General features: G+C 35.7%; 7 protein-coding genes across 11 annotated transcripts in view; 5 read left to right on the forward strand and 2 right to left on the reverse strand.

The window, feature by feature from the left end:
• Positions 1-22,525, reverse strand: part of LOC131675681 (translation machinery-associated protein 16) — a 57,226-nt gene that overhangs the window by 14,674 nt on the left and 20,027 nt on the right. Inside the window, exon 1 of one of the 2 annotated variants that reach the window (XM_058954757.1) lies at positions 20,984-21,090. The exons of the other annotated variant lie outside the window; for it this stretch is intronic. The gene's annotated coding sequence lies outside the window, so the exon portion shown is untranslated. Of the gene's footprint in view, positions 1-20,983; positions 21,091-22,525 lie in introns of those variants that run through there. 2 annotated transcript variants of the gene reach the window in all.
• On the forward strand, positions 51-4,281 carry LOC131675679 (acyl-CoA Delta-9 desaturase-like). The gene is made up of 7 exons (XM_058954750.1): positions 51-808; positions 1,150-1,356; positions 2,430-2,672; positions 2,847-2,977; positions 3,075-3,280; positions 3,371-3,556; positions 3,624-4,281. Exons 3-7 carry the CDS (start codon positions 2,453-2,455, stop codon positions 3,925-3,927), a joined length of 1,047 nt encoding a protein of 348 aa, XP_058810733.1. The 5' UTR covers positions 51-808; positions 1,150-1,356; positions 2,430-2,452; the 3' UTR covers positions 3,928-4,281.
• Positions 5,719-7,166, forward strand: LOC131662890 (acyl-CoA Delta-9 desaturase-like). Its single transcript, XM_058932864.1, has 5 exons — positions 5,719-5,952; positions 6,098-6,228; positions 6,310-6,515; positions 6,600-6,788; positions 6,863-7,166. The coding sequence occupies exons 1-5, from the start codon at positions 5,733-5,735 to the stop codon at positions 7,164-7,166; spliced, it is 1,050 nt and encodes a 349-aa protein (XP_058788847.1). The 5' UTR covers positions 5,719-5,732.
• LOC131675676 (acyl-CoA Delta-9 desaturase-like) lies at positions 8,815-12,233 on the forward strand. The gene is made up of 6 exons (XM_058954748.1): positions 8,815-9,015; positions 10,125-10,389; positions 10,770-10,900; positions 10,984-11,189; positions 11,263-11,448; positions 11,520-12,233. Exons 2-6 carry the CDS (start codon positions 10,158-10,160, stop codon positions 11,833-11,835), a joined length of 1,071 nt encoding a protein of 356 aa, XP_058810731.1. The 5' UTR covers positions 8,815-9,015; positions 10,125-10,157; the 3' UTR covers positions 11,836-12,233.
• LOC131675678 (acyl-CoA Delta-9 desaturase-like) lies at positions 13,045-15,366 on the forward strand. The gene is made up of 6 exons (XM_058954749.1): positions 13,045-13,175; positions 13,488-13,713; positions 14,155-14,285; positions 14,347-14,552; positions 14,626-14,811; positions 14,889-15,366. Exons 2-6 carry the CDS (start codon positions 13,503-13,505, stop codon positions 15,202-15,204), a joined length of 1,050 nt encoding a protein of 349 aa, XP_058810732.1. The 5' UTR covers positions 13,045-13,175; positions 13,488-13,502; the 3' UTR covers positions 15,205-15,366.
• On the forward strand, positions 17,850-20,650 carry LOC131675674 (acyl-CoA Delta-9 desaturase-like). Of its 3 annotated transcripts, none has more exons than XM_058954744.1 (6): positions 17,850-18,000; positions 18,812-19,062; positions 19,439-19,569; positions 19,635-19,840; positions 19,913-20,098; positions 20,177-20,641. In XM_058954744.1, exons 2-6 carry the CDS (start codon positions 18,834-18,836, stop codon positions 20,490-20,492), a joined length of 1,068 nt encoding a protein of 355 aa, XP_058810727.1. In that variant the 5' UTR covers positions 17,850-18,000; positions 18,812-18,833; the 3' UTR covers positions 20,493-20,641. The 3 variants fall into 3 exon arrangements, with proteins under 3 accessions (XP_058810727.1, XP_058810726.1, XP_058810728.1); XM_058954743.1 differs by having other exon boundaries at positions 17,857-18,102; positions 20,177-20,650; XM_058954745.1 differs by having other exon boundaries at positions 17,859-18,072; positions 20,177-20,646.
• Positions 21,026-22,123, reverse strand: LOC131675683 (uncharacterized). Of its 2 annotated transcripts, none has more exons than XM_058954760.1 (2): positions 21,887-22,123; positions 21,026-21,466 (listed from the first exon to the last, which is right to left on the reverse strand). In XM_058954760.1, exon 2 carries the CDS (start codon positions 21,458-21,460, stop codon positions 21,026-21,028), a length of 435 nt encoding a protein of 144 aa, XP_058810743.1. In that variant the 5' UTR covers positions 21,461-21,466; positions 21,887-22,123. The 2 variants fall into 2 exon arrangements, with proteins under 2 accessions (XP_058810743.1, XP_058810742.1); XM_058954759.1 differs by lacking the exon at positions 21,887-22,123 and adding an exon at positions 21,663-21,853.

Below are 22,525 nucleotides of genomic sequence, written 5' to 3' on the forward strand. Positions count from 1 at the left end.
CAGGCAGAAATCTACGTTCGGTAAAGGAGGGAAAAAGCGGCCGTCGGTGAACGTTTGAACGTTTAATTTAATCGCATCTTCCTTTTCTTTGTTCTCGGCGTAACCAGTAATCTTTACAGTACAAACGTTGATTTGAGAACTGAAATGGTGACTGCTTGACAGGCGAGTCGGCCGGCGTTATTTTGACTTTGGACCACGCGCCGCGGATCAATCGCCCATCTCGATTCCATCGAATTGTCAACCCATGGAAGTCACTTGCTGCAAGTTCAAGGCCGAAAGGCTGATCGAGGTTGTGCGCCTCTCGCGCGTGTCCTCCTTCTTCATGTATAGTCCAGTGCAGTCGAACACGTGTTCGCCAGATAGTCTCGTCGCTCCGCTTCCCTCTCCCTTGCGCTCATTCATGCCGCTGTCTGTCCGAACCGAAACGCTAAAGCCGTAGATGAAGTCATGTGGGCGTGGGAGTCGATGCGGCCTCGTTAAAATCGGGGAAAAAAGAAGAAGTCCGCCGTAGTTAAGAGGCACCGGTGCTCCGAGGACGATTACGCGGCGCGTGTGGCTGTGCGCGCGATTTATCTTGCCGAAGCCTCGCGAATCCCCGTGCGAAGCTCAGTATAGTCAAAACGCCAAAGGACAGTCGGTATCGCTGGTTCTCGGTCTAAACACAAACGGCCGATATGTCGCGATGTAGCAGTTGAAGCTCGGGCCTCGCTAGACAGGCACTGCTACAGTTACGGTCGCCTTGCGCAACGGAGATTAGTCGGAGACGTGCGGTTCGGCGCCAAAGCCTCGCAAGAACAAGCGACATCAGGTGAGGGAACGAAAAATCCGATGAGCCGTGGCTTAGTCACCGTAGCTTGCTCGGCGTGTGGAGAGAGAGAGAGAGAGAGAGAGAGAGAGAGACAGCCGGTCAACGCATCACGCACACAGGCGCTCGCTCGAGAGCGCCGCCCGGCTTTATTTAATTCCCATACTTTCACCTGTGCACGCGGCAGCGAACGATCGTTAACGGTAGGTTCAGCTGTCTGTCTGTCTGTTTCTCTCTCTCTCTCTCTCTCTCTCTCTCTCTTTCTGCCTCTGATTTGTCACCGTTCACACAATACATTAACCAGCTATCACGTTTTGTTTTCATGCCACGACCCCTCACGCCAGGTGATAAGCGCCTTTTGACACACACGCTCGCGGCTCTTAGACCAAAACTCGCACGCCGCTAACTATTTTAGTCGTGTGACATGGCTGCCGCCACTCTGCATTGATCCATCACGCCTTCGTAGCATTAATTTGAGTGTTATTCCGGAGAGCACTGGCCTCTCCTCCACATTTGTAAACACGCTGCCAACGGATGTTTCCTTACTCGAGGTAATATCTACCAAACCTTTCAGCTGGCGATCACCAACGTTAAGTTACTTTCGCGTTGATGCTTCGTGAAAATAATAAAGAAACGGAACGTATTTCACGTGAAAGCTCGCGGTCGTGTCGCGATGTTTCATCTTCAACTGCTAGCGCTGAAAAATCATGTCGAACGCGCCGAGAATCCCTCTAGCCTGCATATAATTAAGTAACACGTTGCCTTCGCTCAGTAAGATGCCGAAAGCTTTTTTCAAGCCAAAAACGTGAAAACAGGTGCTTGCGCTCTTCCGATAGACAATCGCTGTTACGTTCCGCATACGCAACTTTATGACGCGACCAAGCTTTACGAAATTTTATGACAGAGGCGCAATTTTGCGACAGTGAAACTCAAAGACTTGGGAATTTTGTCGAACTGTTATTATCTTTTAAAAATGAAGACAATCGGCTATTCCACTGATTGTTTTTGGAATAAAGAGCGCTTGTTTTGCATGATCTACATATTATGACTTTTACTTTTCACCTAGGAATATTTCGGAAATATCCTATCAATTGCATTTTAATGGTCGACAATTGTACTTAGAATGCCAGTAGTAGGGAAGACTAATGTACATGCCTCTTTAATAACTCGAAGGGGAACAAAGGCTAATATGGGCAACTTGTGTACCTCTGACAAAGTTCGAACGAACGTAGTGCGTGAAGTGAGAATACATTTCCCTCGTTAGAAGAAATTTTTTCGGGTCGATTTTTTGGCTAGAATAGTACAAATGAATCGTAAAGGCTGCAGGGAGTATCTCTTGTCGAAGCGAAAAACTTTCTTGAGAAACGCTTTTAGTCTGGCGACGGCATGCCACATAAATATCCCACGCTATGGGGAAACGACAACAAAGAAAGGAAAAGCACTCTCTCTCTCTTAAGAAAAACCAGCGGGTGGCGATTTTCTCTACTAGCAGTAGTCACACTAACCTGGAAACAAATTGTCTTATGCATCGGTTGCATTTGAATCTTCGCGTTACACGGCATAACGCAACGTTCTATCTGTTCAATAAACGCTTGATTGCAACTGCTTGTTTAACTTGTTTAAGAGCTTTGAACAATCTTCCGAAAAATGGACCAGACAAGCTGTGCTACCGGTGTACTTTACGAGAATGACGAAGTCGATGGCAAACTGGCGTGTCCGTCCAAGAAAGACAAAGCAACTATCAAAAATAATTGCAAAATCAGATTAGTGTGGAGAAATATTTTAGGTCTTATCGCTCTTCACCTTGGAGGTTTATTAGGTCTTTATCTGGCAATAGCATCGGCAAAAATTGCTACTAATCTATTTGGTGAGTAACGGATTTTATAACAGATAACAATTCTAATAATATTGGCACGACACACATTTTGTTTGTCTATAAATATCATAATTTATATTACTTGAATTACTATTTTCAACAATAATAATCTCTTCGTAAGAAATTGAACGATTCGCTCATTATTATTATTTCTGTACTTTTTAGCAATTTTTCTTTTCCTAGCTACTGCTATAGCAACTACAGCCGGGCCACACAGACTTTGGTCTCATCGATCTTACAAAGCTAAATGGCCACTTCGATTACTTTTAGTAATCTTGCAATCTGCGGCTTTTCAGGTAACTACACCTAATTAAAAAGCAATCGACTTGTGGATTATCATTTCCCTGTCGTTAAAAGGCACCGAAGAGAGTGACATGTTTATTTCCACTTCAGGGACACGTTATCCATTGGTCAAGAGACCACAGAGTCCACCACAAATACAGTGACACGAATGCCGATCCACATAACGCGAAGAGAGGGTACTTTTTCGCACACGTCGGCTGGCTGCTCGTCCGCAAGAATAACGAAGTCAAAGAGAAAGGCAAAGGCATCGATCTAAGCGATTTGTATGGCGATCCATTACTTCGCTTCCAAAAGAAGTATGCGCAGTTGTTGACAATATGCCCAATTCCGAAAACTCATCCATTAACAGCCGCCTGAAGAAAAACATATTTTTCCGTTTTGTTTAGATACTATGTGATATTGATGGTGTTGACGTGCTTCGTCATTCCGACCGTAATTCCAGTGTATTATTGGCACGAGAACTGGGCGAATGCTCTGTTTGTCACGGCTTTTTTACGTTATATATGCGTGCTTCACGTTAGCTTTCTCGTGAATTCCGCTGCACATTTTCATGGCTACAAACCTTACGACAGGTAACGTCACATCGAATGCTTCGCCAACGGCAATATCAAGTGCAATGATTTTGTCTCCGATTCGCAGGAATATCAAGCCCGTGCAAAATTTAAGCGTTGCAATCTTGGCAGTAGGAGAAGGCTGGCATAATTATCACCACACCTTTCCGTGGGACTACAAGACATCCGAGTTGGGCAATTACTGTTTCAATTTGACGAATGCTTTTATCGATTTCTTTGCATGGATAGGCTGGGCCTACGATTTGAAAACCGTCTCGACGGAAATCATCAAGAATCGAGTCCAAAGAACTGGCGACGGTACTCACGAACTCTGGGGTTGGGGCGATAAGGACATCACGAAGGAAGATAAAGATGCTACTATCGTTACTTAAAAGAGTAAATATACTCACGTATATTTACAATCGGAAATTTTAATCAAATATCTTTTCTTCGCGATAGTTTATGTTGGATAATGCTGTAATTCAACTATATTAAAAGGAATCTTTAGATTGTTTCGTTTCATCGATGTACCTACTGTTTTATTATTATTTTATTTAATCTTATGAAGGATTTTTGAGCTTTCATTTTTAATTAATAATTATTGCTCGATTTAACTATTTACACTTAAGGATAGACCGTTGAGTATATTTAGAAAAGAGAATAAAAGTCTTGCATCGATAATAGATTTATAAAAAATATTTTTACTTGGACAAACATGTATCAAACTTGTTGCCAAAATATAAATGTACCTGTACAAATATTTATTCGTTTCTATACCTTTACTAAATTAAAGATACAAGAAATATTGGAGGGAAACATTGAAATATCACTATTCCAAAGATAAAAAAAAAATATAATGTTGCCCTTATTTTTATTTGGTCGGGCATCGGAAATATAAATTTCCTTCGATCGATCCTCGCCCAGCACTTATTTTTTAAAAGTAAAAAGGAAACAAAATAGAATTTGGATTTCTCCAGCACTTTCCTTTATCTTCCTTTCTCGAACAGACTTCTTTACCGTTACAAATTAAAAAGATAACTACCATTGAGCGAATGTGGATTTTGGCTGTCTAGGTCATCAAACTGAACGAATGGCCACGTAATTTCGCTACATTCGTAATTTACTTTTACTATTTGAAAGTTGATCAGATCTCCTAATGTTATTTAAAAAGGACAGATTTTGCATTCGTGAGCTAGATAATTTCTGTGATATTGATGTAAAATTTGAATGATCACTCGGCCACTATGTCAAAGTGACTTTTATACCCAGAGGTTTTTTTGGTAGCATCGCACTTTGAACTACTTTCATTCGAATGGCAGGTTCCACACGGCAAACATCTCCGCTGTCTTCGTCTACGCGGCTTTATCGAAAACATCAGTGCTTTACTAAATTCGCCTGGTGACGGACGTGGCCAAACAAGGTTATTTTATTTGATTGTACAAAACGCTCGTCCTTGGCCCTGTAGGGCCATAGTCTTTGAAGCAGGCATTCGTCAATAGTAAGTACTAGAAACTAATATCTATCGGATTTTTATCACGTAAAATATATGCAAAATAAATCTGTCTTGGCGAAAACAAATTTTTTAATTCAAATTTATCTATCGCCAATGCAGTTATTTCATTACATTTGATAAGCAGTGATTATGCAAAATTAAATTTTAATAGCGAATTAATATCACAATCCAAGGCGAATTGGTAACGTAGTTTGAATGTGACAAAAAATGTATGCGCTTCACGTAATCTTCTTGAAACAACATGTCAATTTGCAAATCTAATTAACATGGAAGTCACATAATTTTTTGACGCAATTTCGCAAGTATAAATACAAGCTTAATATGTCTTTTGTACAAAAATTCAAATTTGAAATGACGAATGATAATTTCTTATTATTTTATTTCGTAGCCTAAAGAGAAGGAAATAAAATCTGACAAGTAGCTTGTTAAGTTCCAATGGCTAAAATTGCGTATTTTTTCTTTGTATAAAACTCGTACCCTGTTCAAATGAATAATACGTGGTTTTTATACGAGTAAAATGCGGCTTTAAAAGCAAATTTGTATTCGCCAAGGTTATTATATCCTTGGAAAGTAATTCAAATACTTTTTCAATCAAAAGCACTTAATCAATAATCCTTAAAAACATTTACTGAATTAACTTATTTATAGCAATAGACACTGGCACATTGGCTTCATCCATAAAAAATGACCTCATCAATGTTTCCATTCGGTGTGCTTTTTGAAGCTGATGAGTTTAATAGCAAATTGACAAAGCCAATAATTGAAAACAGGCAAGTCACCAAAAAGAAATATCAAGTCAAATTGGTGTGGAGAAATATCATAGGTCTAATCTTTATACACGCTTGCGCTTTGTACGGCCTTTATTTGGCCTTCACATCAGCGAAAATGGCAACTAATCTGTTTGGTACGTGAAACAACTTAATGATTTGCTGTACAACAAAATGATTTACGAATAAGAAAACAATGAACCTCGTACGCGTGATGCCTTTCAAAATTTCAAAAGGATATGATTCATGCGTAATGAATTTTTTCATTTTACAATTTTGTAGCAATCTTCCTCTTCGAAATCACCGCAATAGGAATCACCGCTGGAGTGCATAGGCTATGGTCTCACCGATCTTACAAAGCGAAATGGCCTCTGAAACTAATATTAGTGTTCCTTAACAATATGGCTTTTCAGGTAACGATGTTTTTTCGAAAATGAGCGAGAGGCATTTTTTGGCAAGGCATAAATTACAGATTTTCTTGTTCTATTTTTCAGGGTCACATTATACTTTGGGCAAGAGATCACAGAACACATCACAAGTACAGCGACACAGACGCCGACCCACATAACGCTAATAGAGGATTCTTTTTTGCACACATCGGCTGGCTGTGCGTCCGCAAACACCCTGACGTGATAGAAAAAGGAAAAGGCATCGATATGAGTGATTTGTATGCCGATCCCATCCTTAGATTCCAAAAAATGTAAGTCGTTTGAATAAATCTAAATGATAAGTCATTGTTGAAGTGGAATGAGCGTCAAAATGACCACCGTATAAAATATTGCAGGTGCTACTACGAAGTATTGATGCCTCTTTGCTGCTACGTTCTGCCAACTGTGGTAGCAGTTTACGGTTGGAACGAAGGTTGGCCAAATGCATTCTTCATTGCAGGCTTCTTACGCCATGTGTGCATGCTCCACAACACCTTCCTTGTAAACTCTGCTGCCCATCTTTATGGATACAAGCCCTACGACAAGTAATAAAAATAATTTATGAAATTTGCTTCTTCATCATTGATAACTGCATTGAAAGCCTGGCATTATTCCACAGGAATATCCTTCCGGTACAGAATTTTACTGTCGCAATAATGGCAGTTGGGGAAGGATGGCATAACTATCATCATACCTTTCCCTGGGACTACAAAGCATCCGAATTAAAAAATTATAGGGCCAATTTCACAAACGCCTTCATTGACTTTTTCGCTTGGATAGGCTGGGCATACGATTTGAAAACTGTCTCACCAGATATTATCAAGAATCGAGTCCAAAGAACTGGTGACGGAAGCCACGAGCTTTGGGGCTGGGGTGATAAAGATATAAGGAAAGAAGATGAAGATGCGACTATTACAACTTGAAGTGGTTCGTTTGTTGAAGATAACTCGAAATCGTCTACGAGAGATATATTGGATTAGACGATTGTAGTATCATCGTTCGTGATGATTGTAGTATTTATTTATTTATTTATTTATTTGTACGTGGTCAAATTCCTTTTTGCCAGAGATATGCTGTGCGATTATGTTACCAGGAATAACAGCAAAGATAAAAGTAGATATCATTATTATTCTCAGCTGCTCAAACGCATTGAACCAATTCCGTAATTTTGGTGGCAGCTAACTCTGTACATAATTCTTTGTAAGTCATTAAATAAAAATTGAATTTTGCAAAATAGCATTGACAAATGACGCGCGGAGTTTCGGCAACCATTAAAGGATTTTTCTTCGCGTAAGAATTCATCGCACGCAGTGCCTGAACATTTTAATTTTTCATAATGACAAAATTCAGCTTTGACCGACAGCCACAATAATTATGTTGACAGTTTTTGCAACGGAAGAAAAGATAAGCCCGAGTCGAACGCATCCAGATCAATCTTCGCTCGTTGATAAACGGAAAAAAGCACTATGGAGTCAATTAAACATTCCAATTTCAGTTACATAATTTATGCGTATCGAGTCGTCGTAAATTAGTTTTGCGCCGCGATTTCGTCATCGGGTTTCGATCCCGAACGGCACGAGTCACTTCCAGGCGCAGCGCGCTCAGGTATTTTGCGACGAAACAATTCCGTGAACAGCGCTGAAGAGACAGAATCCGTTGACATCGCGAAGACGCGTACGAGCCGGAACGGAAATTAAGGAGTGCGCCGCTACGGCTGCGAGCGCCGATAAGCTATCGTCGAACACGTGCGCGTCCGTTATCAGTCACGGAGCCGAGAGATCACTCGAACTCTGCTCACTGCGACCTTTGCCCTCCCTTGGTTCGCGCCGTCGCGCTGGAAAACCCGCGTATGCAGCTGGTGTCGCGCATCCGCGACCACGTGTGCGCTCTCTCCGCACACGTGGCCGCTTGCTGCCTCGGCCTTATACTATCCCACGCTGCTAACATCCTCCCCGCACCGTAGTAAATAACTGATATAGCCTAGGCGAACGTTTTCGAGTCAAAATGTCTTTCTGTCGTTTGGGGGCGACGCTGTTCTATGCGCGCCATATTCAGGAAAATTCGAAATCAATAATCAAACAACAAAATTAAAATGAAATTTTATGTCAAAAGTAACGTTATTTAATAAAGCAAACACCCAATAATTATCGGATTATAATTAAATTGAAATAATTTTCCTCTTCGACTAATTTGATATGTAATTTGTCATATAATTGACGACTTCAAAGAGCTGTAAATAATTTATAAGCACTTATTTTAATCAATTTTCCGAAATAGCTCACACGAAAATCAATCGTGCAAAAAATTGAAAGTAATAGTAATTTTGTTCCTGGCCTGATTACACGCGACATAATTCTCGAACGTCAAAATTTCGGTAACTTAGCGCTCATGGAACAGTGTCACTCCCTAACAATAGAAAGATCCTCCCGCCCTCCCGCCCCTTCATACGTACAGAAGGTACTTGATCGGCAAATGACATTGCAACGAACATCTGTATAGCATTCCGGCGCTAGGTTCGCTCAAGGCACATAAATAGCCAATCTAACGTGGCGCTCGAATGGGGCCCTCGCTGATTGGTGAACGGCACCTCGGCTGACGCGTCGTTTAGAGCCCATTGCGCTGCTCGCCGGCTTTCTGCCTCGGAGTCTATTCAACCACAGCACGTGTTTCTCTCCTCGCTGCTCGCACGCTCTCGCAGCTGCAGCTTGCTTTTGGCTATCGTCCTCGTGCAACAGTGCTATGCGCCTCTGCAACGCTCGCGACTCTTAGACGGTGAGTGTGGTGTCTGTGCGTTCGATCCGAATTTGCGTTTGCCTAGCGCGGCGATTTTTTTGTCCCCCGTTGCGACATCTTTTATAGCGCTATATCGGTAATGCCATTCGGATGGCGCAAACGATTAACGTTATTGACTAAAATTATAACTCGTGAGAGCCCTCGAGGCTCTAATTACCGTGGTAGGTGATCGCAAAGCGACTGGGTGATCGGGTACTCAAAGACGCGTTTAATTATCAAAACTCTAATTAACACTTGTAGATCTTTAGACTTGTATATTGAAACGACCTTGAAGCAGTGTCAAAAATCACGACGCAGTGTATGCGTGTATTCGACTCGAGTAAGTACTCTACGTATCAAACCCTATAGGCCAAAAACGTATATTATACTCCGACATTGTTGCAAAGCCTTTTGATGACGCGTATCGTTTAATTTATATACAAAGTCTGGGAATTGAACAAAACGTCTGATAATGACAAACTCTGTTATCGGTAGACTGTTAATATATAGCCAAATGATAGCGTGTCCCAAAATAATTATCGTTGGTAGACCATGATGTGATTTTATTATATATTTTATATTTAATTTAGTGTCAATAAATCCGTGACAGTTCGTTGATTATTTTTTTATTTGTTTTCATCATGTGCTAATGACAGTCTAATTTTGAAAATTGCTCAATTAAAGAGGACTGATTAAACATATTCAAATAGAGGAGTCGAGCTTAAGTTTGCGTCAGTACGCGTGAAGGACGGATATAAAAGTGCCTATGAACGTTACCTAAGGGGTGTAACTATTCCATAAAGCCAATTTTAGCGAACAGTCGAAGGAAATAGAACGAGAGAGGGAGAGAGAGAGAGAGAGAGACAGACGGTTAGAAAGAAAGGCACACGGGCGGAGGCCTCAAGCAAAAGTAAAGAGACGAGAAGGAGATACGCACACAAGCGCGCTCCGTATAGGTGGCAGCCCCTATATATAAGTTGAGTTCGAAGTGAGTTTGCGCGTGTACCGTTTCGCTCGAAGACTCTCATCGGGCATTTTCCCGAAGCGACTCATTGTTCCCAACCAATCGGAGAGTTTCCCTCGATGACATCCGGGGTTTGAATTTGCAGCTGCCGGATAGTTTTCTGAAGGGAAGAGCAAGCATGGCACCCAACACCACGAGCGATTTAGCAGCGACCGGTGTGCTTTATGAGGACGACCAGCTAGAAGACAGCCCGGCGGTCGCTAGGAAAGCCGACAAAGTCGAGGCCAAAGAGCCGTTCAAAGCCGAATGGATTTGGCTGCACGTGATTTTCATCGCTGCTCTGCACGTCGGCTCGCTATACGGGCTATACCTTATCTTTAGTTCGGCGAAAATTCAAACGACGTTACTTGGTGAGTTTCATTCTGCATTGTTGCGTCGTAAAAGCATATCGATGCATTTTTTTCGTTCGAGCTCGTGCAATCTCCGCCCGACACGGGAAAAAATAACGTTTAATTATCGAAAAACGTTCGCGTTTTGGGGCTAAGCGATATAAAGGAAAATAGCGAATTTTAAAGCGTCGGACAAGAATATAAAAATACGAGCTTACAAGTAAATGATGCAGCCTGTTGAACATGTGCCTCGTACGGAGAGTATTTGCTAGTAAGGGCATCTAGACTTACACATCGAGTATTCGGTTTTAATATCGAGATATTTTCTATTAAATTACACTTATTTATAATATTTCATTTCAATGAATTTTTATTAATACGATTGTTCAACCGACTTTTAGCGTTTATCCTGTATCCGGTCTGCATCTTGGGAATCACTGCCGGTGTACACAGACTTTGGTCTCATCGAGCATACAAAGCCAAATGGCAACTCAGAGTTATTCTTACATTCTTCAATACCATTGCTTTCCAGGTAATAATAACTCGATAGCATACTCATCTTTCAACGACGGCTTCGATCGTGCAATTTCTCGTTTTTTATTTCATTTTTTACAGCGATCCGTTTTGACTTGGTCAAAAGTACATCGACTTCATCATAAATACAGTGACACTGATGGTGATCCACATAACTCTAGGAGAGGCTTATTTTTCTCGCACATGGGCTGGGTAATGATGACCAAACATCCCGATATAATAGAGAAAGGAAAAGGAATAGATATGAGTGACTTGGAAGCAGATCCGATACTTAGATTCCAAGACAAGTGCGTTGTTTTTTTATTGGCAAATAATGTGGAGATTAAAAGTTGTTTTAAAGAAATTAATGACATTTTCCAGGTACTATTGGTACTTGATGCCATTGTGTTGCTTCATTCTTCCAACTGTCGTACCAGTTTATTTTTGGAATGAGTCTTGGGTCAATGGTTTCTTTATACCAGGTGTTCTACGTTATTTGTTTACCATCCATATTACCGCGCTTGTTAATTCCTTCGGCCACTTTTATGGAAACAAACCTTATGACAGGTAATCTAAAGTCTACTTTTGTATTTGTACCATTCAATACATTGCTTAATGTTTTGCAATTTATATTTTAGAAATCTTCAACCAACGCAGAATAAAAGTGTATCTCTCGTAACATTGGGAGAAGGTTGGCACAACTACCATCACACTTTCCCGTGGGATTATAAAACGTCCGAGTTGGGAGATTATGGAGTGAATTTCACTAATGCCTTCATCGACTTTTTCGCGTGGGTAGGCTGGGCTTACGATTTGAAAAGCGTTTCAATGGATATGATTAAGAAACGAGTCCAGAGAACTGGTGACGGAAGTCACGAACTTTGGGGCTGGGGTGATAAAGATATTACGAAAGAAGATAAAGAAGTAACAATTATTACTCGAAAATCAGAATAATTGAATAGACAATTAGACAACTGATGGATTACTAAGAATATTGCAAAAGCTAACAAGTGGCAAATGACTCAGTGAACGCTTACCTTTCAAATTGATTTTGAGAGAATTTGAAAAAACATTATGTTTTAAAGTAGGAAACACGATTTTTTACCTATGGAAGATGAAATTATGATTACTGTAAACGATTATTTCGTTTTAATGATAGAAGCGTCTATGAAATCGAATATTACATGTACTTTACAAACATTGTAATTACGTTTATTGATTTTTTATTAACAGTCACAAATTTTTCTGATTGACTCGTGCTAAGTATAAAATCTAGCAATTTTCAACTATGTAATGTACATGTGAATGGCAATAAAAAAAATAATTCATTTCAACCAAACGAAATGTTAATGTTTATAAAAAAAAATTTGCGTTGTGTCGTTCTTTTTTATGCCAATCGCTGACAGCAAAGCTACGTTATAATATAATTTTGAAAGCGATATGGTATAATATTGCCTAATGTACAACAATTTCTATTTAAAACTCTTAATTTTTTTTTGTATAAATGCTACTCCTTTAGTTAACTTTTTAAAATGTAGTCTTTTTTACAAGTGTAATTATTTTCTAACAATTGAGTATAAATTCTGAAGTGATGGACAAGTAATTGAAGTTAAGACAAATTAAAAATAAGCGATAAAATATTATCTCTATCTATTGATTATATTTATAATTGAATTGTTGCTATAATTAATATCTATTATACGATTATAGATGACTACAGAATACAGTTGCAGAGAAGGGAGTTAAAATAATAAATAAATGTAGGTAGGTAGATAACATTTTTTACTAGGATTTATCTAAAAATCTAGTTTTGTCGATCTGTTTTATTATCATCGTAACAGGTATGTTCAACAATGAAGCTCTATTATTTTTTTATTCAATTTATATTAGCAGGATTACTACAACGATTTAGTTAAATAATAGATTTATCTCGATTAAAAAAGATGCAAATAAAAACAATATTTTTCATCTTAAAAATTCTAATTAAAAAAATGTAAGTGACTGTATCTAAAAGTCAAATGAACTCGGTTTCCGATATTTAAATTTGGTTAACAAAATATACTTTGGCGGATATATGCTTGTTAACGCAAATTTTCAGCCGCACTGTTCAATTCAGAATTTCATTTAGAGCGCTTTTCATTTGATGTCTTTTTCGCGTAGTATGCGTTACACCGTTCAGCTGTGATTTTAGAAGTGCAAAAGAAAAAATGATTCAATAGTTCATTAATCGAAAAGTATGACATTAGTTATTACAAGATAGTTGAGAACAAACTTATTTATAAAGCAAATACACGGTATGTACATATAATTATATTTCAAAATAAATAAGGAAATTGTAAGCTTAGCCAAATGTATAGTTTAAAAATTAGTACTTTTATCAGGGCAACACAATATTTTGAAAAATAATTGGATTCGTAAGGAATTGCAAAGTATATGCATTTTTTGGAAGAAATTTTATAAATTTTGCTGTAGCCTAAAGATTTCTACCGCAATGTTTAAATTATTTATGAATATTTTTACAATACGAGACTAATATTTGAAATTTTTTTTTCACCAATCAATATATTTTTCATAATAATGCCGTTAATATAATTATTTATTTACAGAATAACGTACAACAAATGACTCTCGATATTGATAAAACTGTATATTCTGATAAGTTGAATGGAAAATCGCCGATTCAACCAAAAATAGATAAAACTGATCATGAAAAGCCTTATAAAGTGCAGTTAGTCTGGAGGAACATTATTATTTTTATTTATTTGCATCTTGGAGCATTATACGGTGTATACTTAATTTTCTCTTCAGCAAAAATCTCAACAACGATATTTGGTGAGGCAATAAATTTTACGTAATGTGAAAGAAGTGCAATACGGAAAGGCATTTGGCGTTACCGAACTTATCAATATGGAAATAATGCAGATTTTAAGTCTAATGAAAATGACGAAACGATATCACGGATATACATTAGTGTTCTCTTTTCCCTATGATTATCACTCATAACACGTGTGTAGGTCATAAAAACGCATTTCATGATGGAAAAGTTCTATAAAAATTAATGACAAATTGAAAGTTTTCCTCCTTACTGATGCAAATGTAACTGAATATCGTTTACTTTCATTCCTAATACAGATTGTAGTGTTGAAAAGAAAAATGAAATATTACTTTCAATATAACGTCGAAAATAAAGTCTTCCCGCAACCAACACTCATAATGATTTTTAAAATGATTTGTTTTTTAATTAAAAAGAAAATATAATTTTATTATTTTTAGCTATTATTCTGTATCATTTGAGTGGGTTCGGAATCACAGCTGGAGTTCATAGACTTTGGTCTCATCGAGCTTACAAAGCGAAATGGCCACTGCGATTGCTTTTGACATTATTCAATACTATAGCTTTTCAGGTAAATGTTAAATATACAAATCTACCAACGAAGTTTTCTTTAATTATTTATAAATCTATAGGATGCCGTTGTCGACTGGGCAAGAGACCATCGCATGCACCACAAATATAGCGAGACAAACGCTGATCCATATAATGCAAAAAGGGGATTCTTTTTTGCACATGTTGGCTGGCTGCTTTGTCGTAAACATCCAGAACTTCGAGAAAAAGGAAAAGAAATTGATTTAAGGGATTTGTACGCCGATCCTATACTTAGATTCCAAAAAAAGTAAGTTATTTCAAAACAATTGTAATATGTTTGAAACTACATATTTTATCGAATAATCATTCTAAAATAATAGATACTACATGATTTTAATGCCACTGTGTTGTTTCATTCTGCCAACTGTGATACCAGTTTATTGTTGGAATGAATCGTGGAGAAATGCTTACTTTGTACCAACTATTTTACGCTGGGTTTACACTGTAAATGCAACTTGGTTTGTAAACTCCGCTGCACACCTATTTGGAAATAAGCCGTATGAGAAGTAAATCGAAAAACATTGTTCACGAAAACTTCTGCTATTCTAAATTTTTATATATTTGATTTTTCGTTTGATTTTAGGAGTATTTATCCATCGCAAAATTTAGGCGTTTCTATAGTAGCTTTAGGAGAGGGTTGGCATAATTACCACCATACTTTCCCTTGGGACTATAAAACAGCAGAATTGGGAAATTACGCGTTTAATTTCACCACTGCTTTCATCGATTTATTCGCAAAGATAGGTTGGGCTTATGATTTAAAAACTGTTTCACCAGACATTATCAAAAGACGAGTCCAAAGAACTGGTGATGGAAGTCATGAACTTTGGGGTTGGGGTGATAAAAATATAACGAAAGAAGACTTACAAGCAACGACTATCACTCATAAACGTTCGTAATCGATAAAACAATTAAACATACATATGCAAATACTTCAATTATTTCTTTGGAATAGCCCTCTTGAGCAGCTATTATCGTACTTAGCTTTTAGAAATTAAAAATATACATCAATGTTTTTTTTCTAAATTTGATCACATAATTGGTTTAAATAAATAAAATGAGTTAAAAAATCAAAACAGTATATTTTAATCATTAACTTCCGTAAACCAGTAGTTATGGGTTACTGCCTGACAATACGGCACGTCAAAAGATCAATGCCCTTATTTATTCGTGAAAGTCAAAACTTCTCATAAAGTCTTATCATAATAAAATAATAACTATGATATCTTTTATACCTTTAAAAATTTAAATACGTCTTTACTAATTATATTCATATTCCTTGTTGGAACTTTTCAAAATGGCAGTGTTCAATAACGAAATACATTATAAATATAGTGAAACAAATGCCGATCCGTACAGCACATAAAAAGGATTATTTTATGACTACACCATTTGATTGCGCGTTCGCAAACATCCTGTTGTTAAAGAAAAAGGGAAGCGCATAGACATGAATGTATGTGCATTATTTAAATAATGAATTGCATTGAATAACGGAAAACCGAAAGAAACCTAACGATATAATTTTAGCCATTACATTAAACTTTTTTAACGAATCCAGAAAACATCTTTATTTTGCGTTTTAGAACATGGGACCGTGTCGATCACGTGATCGTTTAAAGAAGGCTAACGCAACAACTATACCATTACCATACCATAATTTTCTTTAGGATTACAAAATTTCAGAATTAGAAAAATACTACCTTTGTTGACTTTATTGCATGGACAGGCTGGACCTATAATTTGAAAACTGTCTCGCTTGATGTTACTAAAAAACGAATCCACAGAACAGGTGATAGTGGCCACGCACTTTAGGGATGGGATGATAAAAATCTAATATGAGAAGACAATTACGACTCATAAAAATATACGATAAATAACAGATAATATTTAAAAAGGCGTCAAAACAATCGTTCAAATTAAAAGATAACAAGAACAGTCAAAGTATCAATTACATTCCTCGACAAGAAATCTCCGCTACATGCATAAAAATAAAACAAAAGATAATTGGCGTATAAGCAGGATTAAGCAACGTATATGCTACAAATATTTTCGTATAAACTTTAATGTGTAACGTAGATACTGGGTTATTTGTACTCAGAGATACATTTTATTAATGCTATTCAATTATTTTTGAAAACGTCACTTTTAATTACATCAAATGCATTACGTTATACGTTAAATATTCAACCGTGTATTGTTAATAAACGTTGAAATAGAGATATAGGAATTCAATGGTGTTTTAACTTCTGACTTTGATACAACGCGTCAATGTTAAAAATAGACCAATTTAAAAAAACGACAGCTTATTATAAAGATTACCTTGTCTGTGATCTATGTTGCTTATAAAAATAAGATCAGCAGTAAAAAGATTAAACATTTTTCACACAATTCGAATTTTTATAGTTTTAACGATTAATTAAAACTTTATATAAATATTAGTTATTTAAAACTTGATATTTGACAACAAGCACAGATTTAGTAAAAGTACATGTTTTAAAATGAGAAAGCTAGTGTGCGCCTCAAGGCTTAATAAATAAAAATATCTCTCAATTCATTAAATTCAAATTCAAATACAAAAAGTTATGTACCTATTGGGATTTACAACGGCCACTTTCTCCAAATATACACACAATGCCAAAATCCACTATTCCAAATGATCATCTGTCGTATTATTTACAAGTGGATTCCACGTGTACAGTGAATGTCGCTGACAAGCACACTGTTCTTGTACATTTCCATTGAACAAGTGCCTACTTATAAATCAAGCTTTCATGTTATATTCATTCACCCTCAACATGATCTGTCTCGTTAACTCTACTGTATACATCTCTTCAGTAATAAGCTTCGTCATACGTTCGATAAATATTTCCATTTCTTTTTTATAACTTCGCAATTATTGTTACAATATTTGAGCTTTTATTGATAACTATTCTTTAGTACATAGTAGAATAAAACTAAAAATCTTAAGAAATATTTAAAGTATATAAAAATGATAGGAACGCGATCGATGCAACTTAATTGAATCAACAAAAACAAAACTAATATTTAGTTACGTTAACAATACCTAGAACTAAATTCACCAATACAATCTCATTATTGAATATCAATGTAATTTTTTGGAATGCCAATGAAATAAAAATATATTTAAGATAAAAAAATTAAAAAATAACAATCATAATCGATCGATTTAAATAACATTTTTATTTTCTATAACTAAGTGTATCGAGTTTGCGTATATAAAAATAAAATTTATTTTTTGAACCAAGTTTTGATTTTCTCAAACGGAATTACATAAAATAAGCCATATAAAATACAAAAGTTATTACTGCATTATGGTGGATGAACATCGTAAACAATTACTTCACTTGCATCATACCCCTAAAATCGTACGTGATCTGGTGGACAGGCACAAAAGAAAAGAAAATTTGTGTTCCCGGAACAGCAAATAGACCGGCGCTGCACGCACGTGGTGTGACTTGCGATATATAAAACGGCGAACGGTGGGGATACTAGCTCATTTATTGGCAGATAGCATCTCGGCTGACGGCAACTCATACTCACAGGCGTAAGCCAGAAGCCGCACTCCATCATTACCGGTCGGCATTGTTGCTCGTTATGCTTTTACTACTCTAGCGTTTCCTGTGGTGATGTTGTGCCTGGTTAACGGACTCTGAATTAATTTGTGAAAAAGAACGGTGAGTGACATTGCTCACGGCAGTGTATTTGTTAAAGACAATCTTTGCGTAGTGTCCTGGGCTTCAATAAATGTATGTTGCTATTTCTTTTGTTAATTTTCGGTAAGCAAAGTTTGTCTTTTCGGAATAGTTTGAGGACAGAGTAAACAATATTCACGCATTGTAAACAAGTCGCCATTTACGTAAAAGTTCTTTTTCTTGTATAATCGTTAAGTGGTTTATTTTCATCAGTGCGGCGTGTTAGAATTTCCCGGAAAATTATTGCGCGATTTTATGAAGTTTGATTTTATTTTATTCGCTTACAATAAACTGGAAAGTTTTGGGTCACTTAAGTAACTGAAAGTATATAGTCTAGTAAAATGTAATTTGTAAAAATTTTATGTAATTCTTTCCTAAATGACATACTAAAGTTTTCGTTTTTATGTAAGGAAGGAATAAAATCGTTAAATTTTTATATTTTCCATTTATTCGGATTCGGTCAATAAAAAATACAATAAATAATAAAAAATACGATAAATCACTAAGATATCAATCAAAAAAAATATAGGGAAAATCATCGATCAGACAATACATTCGTGATAATAACATAAATGCGCCTCAATAACGACAATATAATATAATATAATAATATAATAAATAATAACCAAAACCGAAGTTAACAATTATATCTGATATGGTTATTAAGTATTGTCTGATCGATGATTTTCCCTACATTTTTTTAAATTAATTTCTTAATCATTTATCGTAATTTAAATTCTTAATCTGTTCCCATTAAGTAAAATATTAACGTATAGATTTTGTCAAATTTTAGTTACAAAAGCAACTTTACTAAGATGGCTCCTTGCACCACGTCTACATCGACCGGCGTGCTTTTTGAGGAGGATAAACTTGATAACGAATTGACAAATCACGAGTCAACAACGGAAAAATACGAGGAAAAGGAAACATACAAGGTCCAATTCGTTTGGAGGAATGTTGTCCTTTTCGCCCTTTTACACGTTGCGGCTTTGTATGGTGTTTATTTAGTTTTCACATCGGCAAAACTTGCAACAATGATATTTGGTGAGTTATTAAGCTTTACATCACAGGTCGTAATATTTACGATTTCCATAATTAATCCTTCGGTAATTTTTGATTGGTCAATGTGATGAAAATTAGACGATAAATGAATACGGAACAATACCAATCTATCAATTCGATTACTCGCGGTTATCGCTGTTAATTTAGACAATAATGTATTTTTCAGTAGGCAATAGTATATCTCTAAAAGGTCGATGACAAATGTTTAATGTATACGATTATATAATTAATATTGAAAGCAGCTATATGTATTCCTCAGATTTGATAAAACTAATAATATAAAAATTATGTTCATTTGATATGATTTACATAAATATTTATAATTCAGCAGAAAAATATATAACAAAAATTTTTTTAGCAATCTTCCTCTATCAAGTATCTGCATTAGGAATCACAGCTGGAGTTCATAGACTTTGGGCTCATCGATCTTACAAAGCTAAATGGCCATTGCGATTACTTTTGACATTATTCAACACTATAGCTTTTCAGGTTAATGTCAAATATACAAATTTATTAATAACATTTTCTTTAACCATTATTTATGGTTTTTTCAGGATGCTGTTGTGGATTGGGCTAGAGATCATAGAATGCATCACAAATATAGTGAAACAAATGCTGACCCACACAATGCAAAAAGAGGATTCTTTTTTGCACACATTGGCTGGTTACTTGTTCGTAAGCACCCTGATATCAAGGAGAAAGGAAAGCAGATTGATATGAGTGATTTGTACAAGGATCCTATTCTCAAATTCCAGAAAAAGTAAGAAATTATTAGGAATAATAATAATTATCTGGTTTTACAAGCTACTGTAACATGTTTTTTACATTTCAGGTACTATATGATATTAATGCCATTGTTTTGTTTTGTTCTTCCAACAATAATACCAGTTTATTGTTGGAATGAATCTTGGCAGAATGCTTATTTTATTCCCACTCTTTTACGTTATGCATTTACCCTTAATGTAACATGGTTGGTAAATTCTGCTGCTCATCTTTTTGGAAACAAACCCTATGATAAGTATGAAAACGTTTTTCACAATACCTAAACCTCTAAATTATTTGTTATTAATTTCCTAAATGTTGTTTAACATGTTAGATACATTAATCCAGCCGAAAATATCAGTGTTGCTCTCATGGCACTGGGAGAAGGTTGGCACAATTATCATCATACATTCCCATGGGACTATAAAACTTCTGAGCTAGGAGATTATTGGGTCAATTTCACAACAGCTTTCATTGATTGCTTTGCACGAATAGGTTGGGCTTATGACTTGAAAACTGTGTCTAGGGAAGTTATAAAAAAACGAGTTCTTAGAACAGGAGATGGAAGTCATGATCTCTGGGGTTGGGGTGACAAAGATGTAAGCAAAGAAGATCAAGAAGCAACAATCATTGTTCAGAAAAAATTGTGATTAATTAGCTTAAATATATTAAATATATTTATTTAAAATAAGAATTTTATTTACAAAAAAATCAAATTTTTTTTGCAAGCAAAATTCTTATGTTATCTCTCCTTTATTGCAGTTTCTAAGAGAATGTAACTTAAAGAGAATTTTGAGCTAACTTTTGATAGTTGAAAGTAGTATTTATTTATCGAAAATAGTATATACAATACTATATTTCAATAATTTTTATTTCAGTACTTATACAAACTGTACAAAGAATAGTATTAATATATTATTGTAATAAACACTCTTTTTTCATATATTCTGTTCATTATCATTTTCTTATAATGCAAACTTCTGTACTTAATTCTAAACTAATACTTGTGAAAATTTTCAATGTATATTTTCAGTATAATAAACAGAATAATTTACTTAAATTTCATAACAAATATTATTGAACCTATAAATATAATCCCTTCACAATATCACATTATTATAGTGAAAATTAAATTACTCACTGAACAGTAGTCAAATCTTCAATTGTACTTTCATTTTTAAAATTAATTTTGACTTTCTTCATTATGACTAGTTGTAAATACTGGCTGCCGCATTGATACACCAAATATTTCTTCTAATCTTGCATTTCTTTTATGTTGAGCTTCTGCTCTCTGATGTGAATTTCCGATCCTTGAATCATCTAATTCTCCATTTTCATAATCTTCTAGTCTCATTTTCCTATAAGCATCAACTTCTGTATCAATCTGTTCTTGAGTACAACCATCAATCTCTAATTTATCTGACAATTCCATGCATTCAACTTCTATTTGTCTTTTTCTCTCATGTTCAAGAATTTCCTTATTTGGTTGTTTGATTATTGATTCTGAGAGACTTTTATTTTTTTGCTTTTCTCTTTTGGATACAGCTGCAAAATTACGTTGCACATGACCGGATGTGCCTGATCCTCTTGGGGTTGTAAGTCCTACACCATCGTACATTTTGATCTATACAAAAATGAAAATTGTTGACATCAGTTTATTTTGGAAAATTGAAAATCAAATCAGTTATACAACTATTTATATAATTTTTCAAGTGGTTAAAGTAAAAAAGCAGTTAATCAATCGCTATAATAACTATTATAATACAACTACTATATTTAAATAATAACCGTTAGAAAATATATACAAATTGTATACTTACAGTAAATGCTAAATAACTTAGAGGTTAAAAAATAAGCTCAACCAAGTACAAGGTCTTTTACAATGAAATACTGGTTAGTAACAGTATTCAATTATCAATCCTACAAAGTTAGTTTCGTTTGTCATACACAAATTATTTTTCTCGAAAAAAAATTGAACTACCACAGCAGCGCCATTAATTGGCAATTTAATTCTAACCTCAAACTAGCTCAAACACTAATTTACCCCAGGCGATCCGCTACGATCCAGATGCAGCCTCTTTAATTAAACATGTGCGTCCATTTCGAATGTCCATATCTTACGAGGGAACACTTATTCAATTGTACTCTGTCTGGGCATTAATTGACGACTCCTAAACTTCAAAATCCGAATTATTTTTGACGATTGAGTATCGATAACACCAAAGGAGATTAAGTCAAAGCCTTATTTTGCGGCCTGCGGAAAGCAACTTGCCAGAAATTATTAATTTGATGCCATCGATGCTCAATTGTCAAAAATTATTTGGATTTTGAACTTCGCGGATCGTAGCTAATGTCTTGGCAGTGTATTTATATATTATGAGACTATAGTAAGTGTATTGCCTTTATTATTATCGCTTACACATATTTTGTAAAAAAGATAGAAGTAATACACAAGATTGCAAAAACAAAAGAAAAGGTTTTTGTAATGTTTTTATATTATATGTACATACGTGTAACATTTGTAATATAGCGCGCTCACAGCGGCGGCGCCACTGTTCTGATATATATTATATGTATTATATATTATAGTGACAAAATTATTATTACACGAGATATTATATAGATATGAAAGCATATGTTATATTCGTAGATATAAATATACTTTATGTCTTAAAATAAAAGT

This window comes from Phymastichus coffea, unplaced genomic scaffold (assembly GCF_024137745.1).
Source record: "Phymastichus coffea isolate CEN01 unplaced genomic scaffold, Cenicafe_Pcof_1.1 PCOF00028, whole genome shotgun sequence".
Taxonomy (NCBI): domain Eukaryota; kingdom Metazoa; phylum Arthropoda; class Insecta; order Hymenoptera; family Eulophidae; genus Phymastichus; species Phymastichus coffea.

Bases quoted from the DNA above. Each gene is read 5' to 3' on its own strand.
- LOC131675679 (XM_058954750.1), top strand. From the start codon at position 2,453: ATGGACCAGACAAGCTGTGCTACCGGTGTACTTTACGAGAATGACGAA. The intron at 2,673-2,846 runs GTGAGTAACGGA...TGTACTTTTTAG, and splicing joins AATTGCTACTAATCTATTTG to CAATTTTTCTTTTCCTAGCT. The intron at 3,557-3,623 runs GTAACGTCACAT...TCCGATTCGCAG, and splicing joins GGCTACAAACCTTACGACAG to GAATATCAAGCCCGTGCAAA.
- LOC131662890 (XM_058932864.1), top strand. From the start codon at position 5,733: ATGACCTCATCAATGTTTCCATTCGGTGTGCTTTTTGAAGCTGATGAG. The intron at 5,953-6,097 runs GTACGTGAAACA...ACAATTTTGTAG, and splicing joins AATGGCAACTAATCTGTTTG to CAATCTTCCTCTTCGAAATC. The intron at 6,789-6,862 runs GTAATAAAAATA...ATTATTCCACAG, and splicing joins GGATACAAGCCCTACGACAA to GAATATCCTTCCGGTACAGA.
- LOC131675676 (XM_058954748.1), top strand. From the start codon at position 10,158: ATGGCACCCAACACCACGAGCGATTTAGCAGCGACCGGTGTGCTTTAT. The intron at 10,901-10,983 runs GTAATAATAACT...CATTTTTTACAG, and splicing joins TCAATACCATTGCTTTCCAG to CGATCCGTTTTGACTTGGTC. The intron at 11,190-11,262 runs GTGCGTTGTTTT...GACATTTTCCAG, and splicing joins ATACTTAGATTCCAAGACAA to GTACTATTGGTACTTGATGC.
- LOC131675678 (XM_058954749.1), top strand. From the start codon at position 13,503: ATGACTCTCGATATTGATAAAACTGTATATTCTGATAAGTTGAATGGA. The intron at 13,714-14,154 runs GTGAGGCAATAA...TATTATTTTTAG, and splicing joins AATCTCAACAACGATATTTG to CTATTATTCTGTATCATTTG. The intron at 14,553-14,625 runs GTAAGTTATTTC...CTAAAATAATAG, and splicing joins ATACTTAGATTCCAAAAAAA to ATACTACATGATTTTAATGC.
- LOC131675674 (XM_058954743.1), top strand. From the start codon at position 18,071: ATGTATGTTGCTATTTCTTTTGTTAATTTTCG. The intron at 19,570-19,634 runs GTTAATGTCAAA...TGGTTTTTTCAG, and splicing joins TCAACACTATAGCTTTTCAG to GATGCTGTTGTGGATTGGGC. The intron at 20,099-20,176 runs GTATGAAAACGT...TTAACATGTTAG, and splicing joins GGAAACAAACCCTATGATAA to ATACATTAATCCAGCCGAAA.
- LOC131675683 (XM_058954760.1), bottom strand. From the start codon at position 21,460: ATGTACGATGGTGTAGGACTTACAACCCCAAGAGGATCAGGCACATCC.